Here is a 16,681-nt window from a genome sequence, read left to right as displayed (position 1 = left end):
ATTTCTATTTCTCCTTGGGCAGGTGTAGCCCCCAAGCACATGACGTGGAAGGTAGACAGCATCTTTGTGAAAGTGAAGAAAAGGTCTTCCTTTTTAGCCTGGAGCAACCCTTTGTCCAGCTGTCCTCAGGCCATCGATACAAAGCAGTCATTCACAGTGGCACTGTTCTTTGCCCTTGCCTGTAACAGCTTTTAATCTCATCGGTGAGTTGAGGAGCAATTGCAATGGTGATATCATTTTGTGTTTTGTCTTGGCTTTATGGATGTTTGCCACCAAAAGTGGCACTTGGGCCAAAACCAGATGGATTCAGTAGGTCAACATGAAACAGAATAGTCAGGAAAAGACTCTCAGGAGCAGCCAGGTGTGAGCTGAGCATTTAGGGAAGGGCAGGACAAAGACACCATCCCGGATGAGGCTGTTCTTGCTCCTTCGTCAGTGGGATAAGGCACCACCAAGGTGACATAAAAGTTAAGAAAAGAGCATGATCCTGAAAAGCCACAGTGGAGCCCCAGCCAGTGCTGCCAAAGGGACCAGAGAATAAAGGCTGGGAGAAGACCTTTTAGACAATTCTTTTTAAGAGCAGTGAGATTTCAAGGGGTTAAGGAAGGGAGGTATATAAAGAACCGGAGGTACAGCATGTTTTTTGCATGAATTCAAGAAATATGGCAGGAAAAGCCAGATGAGGGATGGGATGGCAGGTGGAGGAGGCCAAAGGGTCAAGTGAAGCTTTTTCAAGTTGAGAACATCTGCTTCTATTTAAAGGTGTTGTGAAAAGAGTTAGTGAGAAGTGAAAGGCTGTGCATCCCAAAGGGGAACAGCACACAAAGCAGCAGGAGCCCTTGGGACTCAGAAAGTTTCTTACCCCGGAGAAGAGAGGACACCTGATTTCTGAGCCTAGAAAGAGGTAAGGATGGCTCCCGGGACAGAGGTAGTGATAGAGGACAACTCTTCAGATGTGGAGCCTTAACCGTAGAAAGCAGGTATGAGGTGAGAGTGAATTAAAGCAGCATGTCCTACAATGTAATGTGCATGCACATCCTTAGGGATCTTGTTAAATACAGATTGTGATTCAGTCAGTCCGGAATGAGGCCCGAGAATCCGCATTTCCAACAAGTTCCCAGGTGGTGCCCATGCTGCTGGCCTTCATGTACAATCTACAACTACGAAGAGTCTTAGGAATGGTAACAGAACATGAAGAAGAGGAAATTATCAAAAAACCTAATCAAGGAAACTCCCTTGAGGACCATTAAGAGCCAAGTGTCCAGAATGAAAGGGCTCCCTAAATAGGATGAAAAAATATCAACAGAAAGACATCCCAGTGAAATTTCAGAACAAGGACAAGAAGTTCTCTCCATCCCAGTGAAATTTCAGAACAAGGACAAGAAGTTCTCTCCAGAGATAAGCCTCAAGTTATCTGTGAAGCTCTGAGGATAAAACTGGTATTATAGGTTTTATCAGAAATACAGGAGCTCAAATACCTACAATGTTCTGAGGGAAGGCTGTTTTGAGCCTGAATTTTTATATACCCAGCCAAACTGTCCCTTCCAAGGAGAGGAGACTCTGGTGGGAAGCCCAGCTTAATTAAGAAGAACCTTAGGACTTTTCTCATCTCATCTGTCTGTGGTTCTACTGACATAATGGCAACCTGAAATTAAGTAAAAGCAAAGCAGTAAAAGTAATGAACTTCAGATCGACAGATCTGACTTTATGGCTTCATCTAGAGGAAGTCAAGAGTTGAAGAAAATAGGGGAAAGATGAGGTACAATCGTTTAGGAATGAGGGGGTGGGTGAAGTCATCCATGGGAGATAAGGAGAGGCCAATGGCAGAGACTTGAAACACCAGATGTGGACTATCAGCATGAAGAGGCCAGCCCCGGCCCCATCCTGCAGCGGGAGGGAGAGGTGGTCCTATTTTTCAGAGTCATTTTTATGGGGAATTCAGTGTTCAGTTAAGAGAGGGAGGCAAAAGCAGGACACAAGGAAATTGCTTTAGGGTAAAGAAAATGCATGCCCACTACAAAATGGGGTTTCACAGACTGCAGTAAAAGGCCAGGATGTAGAAATTGATTTGCATGGGGATGAGCTGGGTGGTTCTCAGAATACAGCCAGGAGAGAACAGCTATCAATCAGGGTGAGGGAAACAGGGGTTTCCAGGGAACGCTTAAGCTTTTTAAGTTTGTAAGAATCATGGAGATTTAGCCTTAAATAGAGTACATAATAAAAGTTTTTTAAAAAGGAAAAGAGGACCAAACTCAATAATCCCAACTAAATTTTTCTGGTTGTATGAATCAGAGCAGTAAACAGTACAGCTTAACTGTCCATGGGCAGACCCAGTCAGCGCTGACCACAGCCAGAACCTTCTATATGCCAGGGTCTGGGAGAGGGAGCCAGGGTAAAGGCCAAGGATGGGAAGGAGGCGGTGTGGATCAAAGCAGAGGAAGGAGCTCGTCCGCAGAGGTCTGTGCAGGCAGATAGAGTGGACGGGAATTCAGTGGGGCCTGGGCAAAGAACATGGTACTAGCAAACCAGCTTGGTTCTCCTGCATCCTAGACAGAGACTAGACTGCATTCGCTCCCTGGACTACTCTTTATATTGTATAGATTCCAGCTGGGTTTGATTGTCGACCAGACAAAAGTTGGCTGCAGAGAGGCTAGGATCATCTCATATCAGTAAACTGCTTGCTGCCCTCAGAGGGCTTCAGGTAGGTATAGAAGGGCGGACTGATCACTGTACCTGCTGGGTAACAGGCCGTATACCCTCAGAATTCTCAGACAGGTATGGGATTACCTGCCTTCATTTCCTACAGCAAGAGTTCGTAAACTTTTTCTGTAAAGGTGGTAAGTAACATTTAAACCTTCCCTGATGCTACAACCCAGCTCTTGTCTACCCTTGCATTCTGCATTCCGAAAAATACCTCCATCTCATCCTAAGCATGGCTAGACTTTGGTCTTAGGATATAAATTGAATCATATGGGCTATGCAGTGGCTTTTAAGAATTCTGTGACATAAACTTTTATAAAGAGAAGAGAGAGTCCTTTTCAGAAACCTGGTAGGCCTGCCTGATTCCACCATAGCACAACCTAGAATGTTCATTTGCAGAGATGATTAGTTTCCTCATGCCTGAAATTCATGCCACCACTCAACTTATTTAGTTCTGCAAAACCTTACTTCTTAGGAATTAAATTAATGTGTGTGATTGTGCATGATACAGATATTAGTCAAAGATTGGGTTAATTTTCAGGGAGTAGTCGAACGTTTGTCGTAAATAAAAATATCGGAAAATGCATTTGAGGTGTAAATAGCTTAATTTGCAAGATCAGTGGCAGGAAAGACAGTAATGAAATTGAAAGACTTTCACACTTCATGTATACTTTCCTGTTATATTGATTTCATTGAACATATGTATATGTCATCGCTTGGTCTGATTTTGGTTATTTTATATGCACAGAGCAAAACAGGCAAAAATGTCTGCCTTCAAGTTGCTTTTGTTCTAGTGGTAGAAGAGGGGCAATAAATAAAGGAACAAGTAAAAACCTATAGTATATCAGATGGTGGGGACTGGGCTAAAGGGAAAGAAAGTTGGAAGAGAGGATAGTGAGAATAGTGTGTGTGTGTGTGTGTGTGTGTGTGTGTGTGTATGCACGTGTGCGCCTGTGGGCTAGTGAGTCAGCAGGGCTGACACACAGCAGTATGAGCTGGTGGAGTGGCCCAGGAAGCAACTGTTCTGATCACCCTGCCTCTGCATGGGATTGTTTTTTCAAAGTGATTGACAGGGAGGCCTCACTGGGCAGGTACTGTTTAAAAAGAAACACAGTGGAGGTGAAGGAGTGAGCCTTGTGGTCACTTGGAGGAAGGGCATTTCAAGGCTAGTGGTCAGCAAGAGCCAAGCCCCAAGGCAGGCCTGTATGTGGCATGGCTACAACTTAGCCAGGAGATTAGTGTGGCTGAAGTCCTCTGTGCCCAATCAAAGGTATTTGTGCTTTTAATTGGGAGAGGCTGCCTTTGATGGCTCTGAAAGAGCCACAGTTTTCTATTATCCTAAGCAGATTAAATAAACCATGCTCAAGTTAGAGTTCATGGCTCTGTGATTTTGAATGGCCCTAAATGATTCTAAATCCTTGTCCAATTTAAGGATCAATGTCTTGGCCACCTAGAGGCAGGTTTCTCCATGGCGCTTATGTGCTTTATTGTAGACAAAAGGACATTCACGAGTGAAATGTGTGCTGGTTTTGTTTCTGAAATTACCACAAAGTACACATCCTACCCCAACCAACTTCCTCCTTCCTGGACCTTCTAACAGTGTGTGTTGGTAGCACCCTCTCCTGTCCAGCTTTAGCACTATGTTTCTCCACCAGAGTTGGTTGCACCCCTGACATGCTGAGCCCAAGGCTCAGAGTGGCTGAATCTGGCCCAGATATAGAGAATGTCAATGTTTCCTCATGCATTCACTTCATTCCCCAGCCTAGCCTACATTTAGCAGTTTTATTGTTTAAAAATGCTGTCTCCTGTGGTCTGTTAACCTCTATTCTCTCTGGCTTGCATTTGGCTCCTGACCAGCAAGCCGTTGCCCATTTCCGCATGAGTATTGGCTGGTTTCTGCTCCATTTCTCTTTTTCTCCTGGAGAATTGGTCAGTAAAAGCAGAAAGGACCACAGAAGATAGAACCTCAGTCCATTTAGGTATATCCCTAGCCAATCAGATCCCAGGGCTTGGAGGCCAGGAGCTGAACCCATGGTGGTTCTGACCTTAACACAGAGGAGCTAAAGATGCAGGCTGCCCCCCAGCCTAGCCAGGGGCTATACACTGTGCTCTTAGGTCCTTCCCCCTAAAGGAGTGACAATAAATTATAATAGTAATTGAAGATGAGGTGGAGCCTGGATTAGGGAATTTCTGGGAGCTACACTGTATCCTTTCAAAATGTGTATGTTGCAACCTTCCCCTCCCCTGCGCTTCTTCGCACCCCAGTGTGACAGTATGTAGAGGCATAGTCTTTGAGGACCCTTTGGGAGGTAATTAGGTTTAGATAAAGTCACAAGGATGAGGTCCCCATGATGAGATTAGTGTCCTTCTAAGAAGAAGAAGAGAGACCAGATCTATCTCACTTTCTCTGTCTTTTGAAGACACAGCAAGAAAGTAGCCATCTACGAGCCAGGAAGAGAGCCCTCACCAAAAAGCAAAAAGGCCAGCACCTTTATCTGGGGCTTCTCAGCCACCAGAACTATGAGAGATAAATTTCTGTGGTATTTTGTTATGGCAGGCTGAGCTGACTAGACAGGGACCCAGAGCCTCTCTATTTTCCAATGGAGATGAATAAACTGCTTCTATCTATTCTATGACTCCCCTTTACCCATCTTTAAAACAGAACAAAACGAGAAAAGAATGCCATTAATTATTTACTAGAAGCCGTGTTTCCAGGCAATTAGTTGTCTGCATTCACTTCAGGTGGAGCAGAGATGGCTCTGCTGAAAGTCCCTGCTGGGGTGGGTGGCGGGGGAGGGATTCCAGCCCAGCCCGCCTTTGGCAAACCTGAGAGCAGCCCCTCTGGGAAGGAATGAGATGCTGGGGAGGGAGGGATTCGGAGGAGGGACAATTGTGGGAAACCTTTTGCCCTGCAACATCATAGTTGAAAGCCCACTTCAATCCTTACTCTTTTTCTAGCTTCTCTTTTGTTTTTCCTTCTAGACTGAGTCACGTCCAATCCTTTCCCCCTCTTCTTGATGGTCACTCTTTCTGCCTACATATTGTCAGTGAACCAACCTAGAGTGGGCTGCTGGACTGAGGGCAGCAACTGGAACAATTTGGAAAGATGGGAACAGGGGACGAGGGAGTGGGGACAGGGTGGGTATAGAGCGTGGATGCGCGTGTCATTGTCTCTCCAGTGTCACTGCTGCCTACACAGTCCCTGCTGGTGACTCTTGTACCTGACCCTGTAACTGAACAATCTGTCCCAGCTGCTGTTACATTTGAGATGAAAAATAGAAAAGATACACAATAATCACACTGAAAAGCCAAGTCCGCTCTGCCTATCCTTTGGTTTCTGTGGGTGAAATGGGCAGAGGACGGGTTTGCTGCCAGCAAGGGACAGTAGCATAAGAAGGAGTATGGCCTTCTGTGATATTGAGCAGCTCCATCTGACTGTCCTGGGCTTTGTCTTCTTGCTCTGGTCTGGCACATGTGTGATGCATCTCCCGCTCCGAAGGTCCCTGGCAAAGCCCTGCAATAATGCTTTCTCACTGGGCCTGTGTGCCCAATGAGAGGCAAAGAAAGTGATCCTACTGGGGTTCAGTGAAGGTTTTTCTAAGAGTAAGGTGACATTTTAAACACACATCAACCACTTGGAAAAGGAGGAGGAGAAAGGTGAAGCAGACTGAGTCAGGCTTTCCTTGTTTTTTTGAAATGAACTGTTACACTCTGCCCCTGCACCCTCTCTGCCCTGCCCCTCACCCCAACACACACGCTCCCTGACCTCGAGTTTATGGAGTGAAATATATGATGAACAGAGCATCTCTGAGGTGAAGGGCCTTCTACAAAGTGCTGGTTCTGGGGAGGGAGACGGGATAGAAATGAGGGAGAAGACCCAGACCCCATCTTGAGCTTTCCAGGAGAGCTGTAGGCACAGATTGAAATCAGAAGGGGCAGGACCGGGGCAGGGAGGCAAAGCGGAGTCTGGGAAAGCCGTGCAGCCTCTCCTGATGTGGCACCCCTGGTCACTGCACCGTTTGCATCCTCTAATTAAGCCGCTGGTGGCAAGAATGAAGTTATGGTGTCTGCAAGTAACTTTCCCAGTAATGAGCCCCTCTCAAAGTGGCAGGCTCCCTGTTCAGCCTCCTCCTGGGCCAGTGAAACTCGGATAAGAAGGAGAATCAGATAGTTCCCTTTCTGTGTGTGTGTCCAGGCTGAGCCCAGGAGCCCATGCTTCCTCTTCTGCAACCCATAGGGATGAAGACAGATTTGCCTTAAGAGTTGCTGTGGGGGTGCTGGGCACTTGCTCTCTAGCGTGCTGGTATACTTGGAGACTTACATCACAAAAGGGAACCTCCTCCCTCCCTGAAGCCCTTGGTTGATGCCCTGGCCTGGTTTTTGGGGATTAAACTTCCAGGAGAAAGGTGGGGTGGGGGGGGCACTACACCTGGTTGTGCAACCCTGACTCTCCTTTACAAAGAGAAAAGAAGCTGTTTGAAGTCCCAGGAGCATCCTGTTCAGACTCTTGGCTTGTGGAAGTCTGGGATCAGACAAGAGGGTGGAACCCACCGAGCTTTCAAACAGTTGTGCCAATGTGAGCTCCCACCATCTGAGAACAGATACAGCCTCTCTGCTCCTCCTCTGCTGGCTGAGGAGGAGGAGCGGTTCCAGGCAAATCTGGCTCTCAGGCCCCCTCTGTGAGCAAAGAGTGAAACAGCACCTTGCAGACCAAGGCTGTTCTCCGTGGTCTGGGAGGACCTGAGCTCTGGTTTGGGATGATGAGAGCACCTGGGAGGGGCAGGTGTGGTGGGGCGGTCACAGCTGGGCCTCCATAAGCATCTGACAATGATGTGGCCATCAAGAGAAAGAAGGGCTGGCCACATCTAGGCCACCTGCCCCCAAATCCCTCTCATTTACTCATCAACCAGCCAGAAGGGTTTCAGCTTGGGATGGAGCACAGGCTGGGGGGGGGGGGGGGATCTCAAAACGTTGTTTGAATTAGGTGATTGAAGGACTGTAGGGAAGGCAGGCTGGTTTCTCAACCATTTTCAGAAAATGCCCCTGGTTCTTTTTCCAAGGCCAGTGAAATGAGAATATAGAGGTAATGACATGTCTTCGGGGGCTGTGTCTATTCCACGGTGATCGGATGGGGTGCCCTCTGGGGTGGAGAGGGCCACCAGGGAGAGAAGAGACGGTGCTGTGGCAAAAGGCAGATGCTTTCAGTGGCTCTTCGCTTCCCAAGCAGGCAGGGCCCACTCCTCCACATGACTCAGCAGGCAAAGAGCCAGGGAGCACAATAGTTTAGGGGCCCGTGAAAATAATTTCTTTTTAATCAGAAGAAAAAAATGAACTTTTGGGTTGAAGAAAATGTTTTAACATGTAATATTAATATATTTGTCTTTATGCCAATACAGTCATAAAATATTATGAAATATATATATATTCCCCCCCACGTTGGAAGGGATTCAGGGAAGCAAAGCTCTCTGGTGCCCAGGATGGTTTAACTGGGTCCTGCAAACCAAAACTGGGCCTCTCGCCATAGAGGTGCTGGCCCTGCTCACCCCTTTGGTCCACAAGGGGAGGAAACCTCCCAGTCCTGCTCTTTGTGGCTCCCTCACCAATTTCCCTTCTACCCTTTGCAAACAGAGCTCAGAAGAAACAAAGAATGCGTAGATCTTGGCACCAGTTTCTCTTTCTCAGCCATCTGTATGTAAGTCCCTGGCCTCCCTTTTGTGTTGCTCTCTGCCCTGAGCGTTTCCAGACTTTTGAAAGCTTTACGCAGGAAGAGAAAACTAGAATCAACCAGTTGACTGACCTTCTCTTCCCAAAATACCCTCTACCTCTGTCACTCAATGACGCGGAAGGGTGTTGGGGTTCCCAGCCACGGGAGAGAGTGGGAATCAGATGAGGTCTTTGAGAGAGGCGTGCGGAGCCCAGAGAGCGGAGGGGCTCAATGTGCATCTCTCCTCCCTACGGTAAGAGGTTGGCACTGCTGCCCCCCGGTGGGTTTCGGAGACGCTGGGCGACCGCGGCCGCGCAGATGATGTGTTTTGCAGGGCTCGTTCCCGGCCTGGCTCGGGGCCGCCGCCGCCGCCCCCCTCCCCCCCTCGCGCGCAGGCTGCTCTCCAGTCGCCGCCACTGGGTAGCGCTCGGCCCCCCTCTCCTCCGCGTCGCCGCCTCCGCCTCCGCCGCGCTCGTCCCCGGCTCACGCTGCCCCCGCAGCTTCGGCTCGGCGCAGGCAGAAGCGGTTCCCCGGACACTGAGCCCGGGAAACGGAGGACGGCCGGCTCGGCGAGCGGCGGCGGCGGCCGAGGCAGCCGAGGCTGCCGAGGCGCTGGGGCAGGCGCGGCAGCTGCTACTCCCCAAGCCGGGGAGGTTGGCGAGCGCCGGGCATCTCAGGAGGCGCCGCGCCCCCGGAGCCAGAGCTGCCCGCCGGGCTCTCCGTGCGTCTCGCCGAGACCTCCGGCCAGGGCGCGGCGGAGGGCAGAACTGCCAGTCTCCATCCTCTGGGAAGCAGAAGGCTCCGTGCCCGGGCGCCGGTAACAACCCGGTTCACCAAGCCCATCAGCCGTCCCCGCCGCCCCGGAGCCGGCGCGGACATGGGCGCGCAGGGTTGCGCGCCGGGCCGTGGGACCCGCAAAGTTTGCTAGCCGGCTGGGTGCGGAGCCGAGGGCGCGCCGGGACCCAGCGCCCCCAGGAAGGACCAAGAGTCCCCGGATTGGGCGCCAGGGCGGTGGAGCCGACAGGGGTGGCTCGGCCCCGTCAGATGCCACTTGTAAAGTTAGAGAGAAGAAAACTTCAGCTCCAGGGAGATTCGGACCGCGATGCAAACCGCGCCCCCCGAAACCCGCGCATCTAAAAGGACCCCTACACCGGCGCCTGCCGCTGGGCTTGGCTCCCGCCCGGCCCCCGGAGCCCAGCGCCTGAAGCGGCGGTGACTGCGTCCGCCTGGACGACCCAACCAGGGGACGGGAAGGGGGCGGGGGGCGGGCAACGTGGCCACTGGAGGAAGTTTCCTGAAGTTGTCCTTTTATTCCGGAGGCCAGCCAGCGACCCGGCCGATTCGGAGAGGCCTCCCTGCCCGGGAGACGAAGTCGGAGTTGGGGTGCTAAAGGAGGAAGGTTCCCTGAGTCCGAGAGCGCGGGCTTTTCTTTTTCTTTGCTTGCCCATCGCCTTCCCAACGCGTCTCGGGGATCGAACTTGGACAGAAGAGGACGAGGAAGCGTGGGGGGTCCAGAACTGCCCCTCCCCCTGAACATATATTGCCCCGGGGCAGAACCGCGCAGACAGACTCCCGGGACGAAGCTGCAGGGTACCAGATCCCATTAGGATTATAAAACAGTACGGAAGACCCCCTAACACACCCACACCATGTGGGGGCTGCTGATCTGGACTCTGCTGGCCCTGCACTGGCTCCCCCAGGCCAGAGCCCAAGGTAGGAGGGCCACCCCGGTGTGGGGTTGGGAGAGGGCTGAGGAAGGGGCAGGGAGGACAGGGCTAGGAGGGGGGCGGGAGCCTGCTGGCCTCACGGTGGCCTCCTGGATTCCAGGCTTAGCCTGTGCAGAGCTCTCTTAAGGGAGCCCTTACTCGAGTTTTGGGGGCTCTCTTTGAGGAGTGGGGTAGTCTTTCTGAGACTTGTGGCTTCGGAATGAGGGGAGGTACGGGTTCATGCGGGAGACCTTGCCCGAGAAGGCTAAGAAGAGCCTAACGTAAGGTGGAGGGGTCGCTCATCCCCCAACCCTGTGGGTCCCTCACTGGGCCCACGAGAGAGGGGCGCGCCATTCCATGCCGGACTCGGAGTCCCGCTCTACCGAGCTCCTCAGGCCGGGCACCTGGTTCCCCACTCAGTGTCCGTGGAGAAGGGCAAGGCCCTGCCGGGCAGGAGGTGGCCGCCGGGGAGCGAGGGTATGGGGCGGGAGGTCGGCGGGATGGAGCCCGGGTCCGGTGCTGAGTGCCGGTTGGTAGCCCGGAGAGGGCGATTGCCCGGCCTGGCCGCTAACGGAGCCCGCGCACGAATGTCTAGCCGGCTGCTGGGTCTGGGGGCGCTTCGCGGTGCCGCCCCAGACACACCAGGGGGTGGTGCACAGGGAGGGTTTAAGCCTCCCTCCCACACCATTCCCCAGACACACACAGCTCCTGCCTTTGCCTTCAGCTCCACTGCCCGCTCAGTTGTCTCTGCAGCCGCTGCTCTGACCTGTAGCTGCCTGGAGCAGCCTCGCGGTGGAGAAGGGCTGGTGGATTTGGCGGTGAGAGTGTTAGGAAGGATGAAGAGGTGTGATCCGCACTGCCCACCTCCAGAGGGCAGATGCCCAAAAATGTCCCCTGAGCCCCCTAGCAGGTACTAGAAGGGGAGGGCGGCTGCACTGGCGCTTCTTTGCTTTTGGGGTTCGAAGACCCAGACAGCAGTGCCAGCGGTGACCGAGCGGCGCCTGCTGGGGGCGAAGGGAGACAAGCCTGGACCGAGCTCCAGCACTTGCCGGGCTTGGCTTTCCCTCTTCAGGCTTGGAAGGGGCCTGCCCCCCCCCAAGGCTGCTCACCTGCAAAAGCTACAATCTCGAAAGGGACCCCACCTGCCTCTGGGGTTGCTGAGCAGGATGGGGGGACCCCAGTGTGCCCAGAGTTAGCAGGCCAGAGAGCCAAGATCAAAGAGATGAAAATAATCAGCTCCACAGGATTGAGGGGAGGATTTTACAAGGTAATTTATGTTAAAGCACTTAGAAATTTTGTTAATGGGCCCTGTAAATGTAAGGTAATAAAAGTTATTATTATATTTATGATCTTCGTAAAATCTTCTAGCAGACAGGACCTCAGAGGTTGTCTATTCTAGTAGCCATTTAACAGATGGGAAAACTGAGGTCAGGGAGCATTAAGTTGACCAAGGCTGCTGGGTGATCTGGGGGGGGGGGAGGGCAGAGTCAGGACTGGAACCAGGACCATCCGCAGCTGGGGCGGGCTTGTTGGGTCCCAGAGGGACTGTGACGTGGCCAGAAAAGATGGGAAAAGATTGTAAAGATGGGAAAAGATTGTAGTTTGCCAAGGGCCACCTCACAGATTTGCTCTGACATGCCCATGCAGTCACCAGCTGAAAGCCTGGAGACAAGCAGGATTCAGAACGGTGTCAGCTTCTGACTGGACACCTCTAACTTAATTAATACACAGACTCCAGCAACGGCATGATTTCCCTGGGCAGGCGGCTCACTTGTTCCTGTCCCTTTCCAGGCCCAGGCCCCAGCCCATAGGACTCCTCAGGACAAGGAAAGCTCCTTTTGAGTCATCAGGTCTCTTTCATGCCCCACCTCCACACCTCTGCCTCCACCTAAGGTCAAGATTCCACCCGTCCCACTGAAGTTAAGGCCAGGCCGCCTCCTGTCCCTGTGCTTCCTTCAGGAAGGACTTGCCCTGTCAGAAGCAGTGAAGGTCTCTTTGATTGATTTACTCCCTCTCTGGCTTCTCTTGTTTGCTGCCTTTTTTAGAGTGGCTGCCCGGGTCCCCTGCTGCTCCATTTGTGTTCTCTGGTCTGAGAGAGTGTTTTCATGCCTCCATTGAGTACTCTCCATCCATTTGTCTCCTAGGCGGCAAACCATGCAGGGGATTGTGGGAACGTGGTCTCTGCCCAGGCTTGGTGGCAGTGTGTGTGTGTGTGTGTGTGTGTGTGTGTGTGTGTGTTGGGGAGGGGAGGGGAAGGGAAGGGAGGGACAGGGACAGGCAAAGGGCTGGGGGGCGCACTTTATCGGCTTTGGGGTTAGAGAGTGGAATCTCTCCTTAAGTTTGAGGTCGTGTCATTAACGTTTGGGGTGGTTGAGGCCACCAGCAGCACCGTTTGCCACTTCTGAGCCCATGAGCCCCGTTCTCCAGTCATGACGCAGAATGAGAAACCAAACAGCGTTCCTCCCTTGGGACAGAGCTCCTATTGGCCACTGCCGGATTTTATCTGAACTTAGCCTGGTTTTTTTTCAGGTACTGGACCCGGGCAACATTATCTGCTTGTACCTAGCCACCATTTGACTATTTTCCCTTCAGGTGGATGCCACACAGTTCACACTTGTTTCCGTATTTAGTGAATGATGTTGTAGAAAAAGCAGAGACGCTATGAGGATTTGAGGTATTGGGGCCGGGAGGGGGGTGGGAGTGGGGAGAGGAGCAGCTAGTGCTGGGCACATAAATGTTGGTAAGAAAGGGTCATTATTATTATCATCTTTACACTATAAGCCAGGATCCGTGGGGGTTGGTTCCCAGCCACTCACCAAATAGGCCTTGAATGCCGTTTCCTCAGCCGAGACCCTTTCTTTACTTCCGTCTGTGGCTCCATTACTGTGTCGCAAGTGCCCACCCAGTCATCTTGGGTCACACCCCAGGTGCTCTGATTGGAGGCATCTAGGGGAGCCTAGACGTCGTCTGCATTGTAACAAGTGCCCACAGGAGTGTCCATGTGCTTTGAGCTTGGTTACTGCCGCTGGACCTCCTGAGGGGGTTAGGAGAGTAGTAGCAGCCCAGCCAGCTGGTCTAGAAGGTTCTTTCAGGAGAACAGTGTCTAGAGGAGGGACAGGAGTGGGTGTGAGCTGAGTGAGCCAGCCAGTGAAAACCCTGAGTGAGGATTGGGAAGCCCAGCCTGAAGGCTCCAAAGGGGAAAGTTTAGTGCTGGGAGCTAATCACAATAAAAGCCAAACAGCACGCAAGGGAGCAGGATGAAAGTTTAATTACATGGTATGGCTAAGCTGTAATTATTAATTACTGACAGCAAAAAATAACTTATTGATCAGGGCCTTTCGCTAATTACCACAAGGCCAAGTGTCATGGCTTGCCTGCGACTCTGCTGGTACATGTCAAAAGCCACACACGAGTGGGTCGGGGGTGTTCCTGCTCCCTGTACCCCCTTCTCCCAGTGCCCGAGAGGCGGCTCTCCGCCCCACACCCCTCTCTCCCTCGCCCTGCCTCCAGCGGGGGAATTCTGGGACATTCTGGCTATGGTTAGATGAGCGACACAGTTTGCTGCTTCCGTTCCCTGCAGACCTCCCCTGCCTGGGTTAAACGGACTCAGGACCCCCACCTGGAGTCTGAATCACACTGGCAGCCTGACACCTGCCTCGGAAGCCCTCTCTTTCAGGCATTTGTTCGGCAAATATTTATCGACCGCCTCTCCCTGTGTCCTCTCCTGGAAGGCCAGAGTGGGGGCAGGAACCTTGTTCCATCGGGGAAAAGGCGGCTGGGAAGGAGGCCAAATCCTTTACAGCAGTTCTCTGTTTAAACAGCGCCTGAACAGCCGACTTTAAAATGATGTGTTAAACTGTATTGGTATGCATTTGACTTTGTACCACAGGACACAGTTGGGCTGTGAACTCGCTGGTAAGGGAGTATGACTCTGTTCTCCGTCCTCAGGACTAACATGAATCAGTGCGTTTGACTTGAGAGAAACAGGAAAAGTCATCTAGTGCTGTCCTCTGCTCACAAGCATGGGACAGGTAGTCACCTGATGCCTGCTCGGATGCTCCTGGTGATGGAGGGAGTACTAACTTATAAAACAAGCTGGTTGTTAGACAGTTGGACTCTGTGTTGATGAAGAAGTTGGCCTCTCTGTGTCTGGTTATCCTAGGATCTGGCTCCAGTTGAAGGAGTCCTCTGATGGGCGGGCGCCTCCCTCCCCATCCTTCTGACTCCTGGAACCTTGTGCTCCCTGTTTCTCTGACTCCTGGGCCCTCCAGGAGTCAGGAGAGTGAATTGGAATTGATGTTGGGTGTTAGTGTGTTGCCTGCGGGATTTCCAGCCCGGCTCCCCCTGGAGCACATTGCTGCAGTCAGCCCGGGAGCTGCCTAATGTGGAGGGAATTAGTCATCATAATTTGGGCCTTGGGATGCCAATAGCAACAAATGGGCCAGCAGCGGCTGCCGGCAGCGCCCCACGGCCTGCAATGGAAAGTAAAACAAGCTGGTTGCTGAGACATCCTGGTTGCTCCTTGTCTTCCCAGAGCTGATGGAGAAGGCAGGGCCAGTGAGTGGTGCTGGGCGGGGGGCAGACCTGGGGGGAGGGAGGGGGGCTGAACAGCTTGGCTCATCAGACCAGGCCAGGTGTCTGGGCCGCAAAGCCCCTTTGGGCCTGGAGCTGTTTGAGGCCCTGCTCCTTCAGGTACCGGGGGTGCCAACATGGCACATGGCTCCTAGTCTAGGTTCTGGCCCCTTAGAATCCTGCATCCACCATGGAGTGCCTGAGCTGAAGCCGTTTTTCGTCTGTAAAATGAGGAAAACAGTTAAAAATAAGTGTATCTACCTCATAAGATTTTTTTTTTTTACATCAAATGAGATTATTTCAATCCCTTTTAAAATGCTCTTCATGAATGTTAAGTGCTGAGTATGTGTTGGCCACAAGGTATGAGGGTATCATAATCCACACGCCCTCCGTCCCCACAATCCAAGCCCGTCTTCCCTTACTCCCATGCCCAGCACTGACCACCGTTTGCCCCTAGAATTTATCAGTCCAGCTCTGGCCTCCCTGGAACCTGAAGTTCCTGCCAACCCTGTGGCAGGAGCACACCCACTTACCTCCGGTGTCTGCAAGGCCCACCCCTCACTTCCTTCAGGCCCTATCCGCCCCTGACACCCCTGACACCCCTAACACCGTACCACCAGTATGCACCCTTGCCCTGGTTTACCTTCGCGTAGCACTCAGCCCCATGGGACAGGTGCTGACCTGATTACTTGTTTATTGTTGGTCACTAGTAGGGGCAGGGACTTAATTTGGTTCATTGCTGTATCCACGTCACTAGGGCAGTGCCTGGTACAGAGAAGGAGCTCGACAAATACTAGTGAATGAATGAAGAATGAGTGAGTAGATGGGTGAATGAAGGAACACTTAAAAAGACACGAACCCTTTGTCATCTGGCCTACTTCTCTAGCCCCCTCTGGCCACCACTCACCCTCAGGGGCTTGTCTGCATATCACACCCCCTGCCGTGGAGCCCTCACTGTGCCTCAGAGCCACAGGCTCGAGGACAAGAGTGCTGCCCTCCAGAGGTTCCAGCCTCGGCTTACCGAGAACACAGTAGTGCTGCCTCGAGCCCAGAGCACCTGCTCAGACTTCTCACCCCATTCCCAGCTGTTCCCACCTCTGGACTGATAGGTGACACTGACTCCAGCAGCCTGGCCTCTGCGCTGGGTGGCCCCCAGGTTCTTGCTGAGTCCCGACCAGCTAAGCTCCACCTGTGTGATGGGTACGAAATTGGGAAGGCAGGTAGGGGACTTGGGGGGTAATACCCATCCATGCAGGTAAGTACCATTTGATATCCATAAGAGAGAGAAGAAGACTTGTATTAACAATCAAATACTGTATCCTGTATCACTCCTCCTTGCAGCCAGTTGGCTAGAGCTGATCATGTGATCCCGCCCACTAGCAAGGGAGCTGGAAAGTGCAGGCTTCTGTTGGCTGGAAAAGAGACCAGCATCTCCGTGGGCCATGGGGATGTCTAGTGTAAGGGGCCATCCCTAAAGCATCCCCAGGTTACCCCCAGGCTGTGCTATTACTTCCCTGCTTTGGGGTTTGTTTGTTTTTATAGATAAATTTTTATTTTAATGGGGTGATATCAATAAATCAGTGTACATATATTCAAAGAAAACATGTCCAGGTTATCTTGTCATTCAATTCTCTTGCATACCCATCACCCAAAGTCAGATTGTCCTCCATCACCTTCTATCTAGTTTTCTTTGTGCCCCTCCCCCTCTCCCTTCTTCCCTCTGGGTTTTATTTCTTAAGCTGTTGAGAAGTGGCATGTAGAATAGTTGGTCCCTTGGGATTGGGCCAACCTGGATTCAAGCTCTGCTACTTTGTGTTACTCTGTGCCATTTTGGGTTCAGTCACTTCTGCTGTTGGCTACTGTTTTCTTGTCTGAATCCCAGGAGAAGTCACTGAGATTGCAGGAGCAAAGCACTCAGACCAGAACGGACATATCTAAGCACTTACTAAGCTAATTTAATTATATTGGTGCTTCTCTGTTGGCCTCTCCAAATGGTCTT

General features: G+C 51.9%; 1 protein-coding gene across 1 annotated transcript in view; it reads left to right on the top strand.

Moving 5' to 3' along the window:
- The first annotated feature begins 8,932 nt into the window (after positions 1 to 8,932).
- SDK2 (sidekick cell adhesion molecule 2) overlaps positions 8,933 to 16,681 on the top strand; it is a 271,566-nt gene continuing 263,817 nt past the window's right edge. Inside the window, exon 1 of the mRNA XM_066235214.1 lies at positions 8,933 to 10,117. Coding sequence (XP_066091311.1) covers positions 10,054 to 10,117 — 64 coding nt within the window. The 5' untranslated portion in view covers positions 8,933 to 10,053. The remainder of the gene's footprint in view (positions 10,118 to 16,681) is intronic.

Source organism: Saccopteryx bilineata, chromosome 6 (assembly GCF_036850765.1).
Source record: "Saccopteryx bilineata isolate mSacBil1 chromosome 6, mSacBil1_pri_phased_curated, whole genome shotgun sequence".
Classification (NCBI taxonomy): Eukaryota; Metazoa; Chordata; class Mammalia; order Chiroptera; family Emballonuridae; genus Saccopteryx; species Saccopteryx bilineata.
The sequence above is the reverse complement of the archived record's forward strand: the minus strand, read 5'-3'. Positions and strand labels throughout refer to the sequence as shown.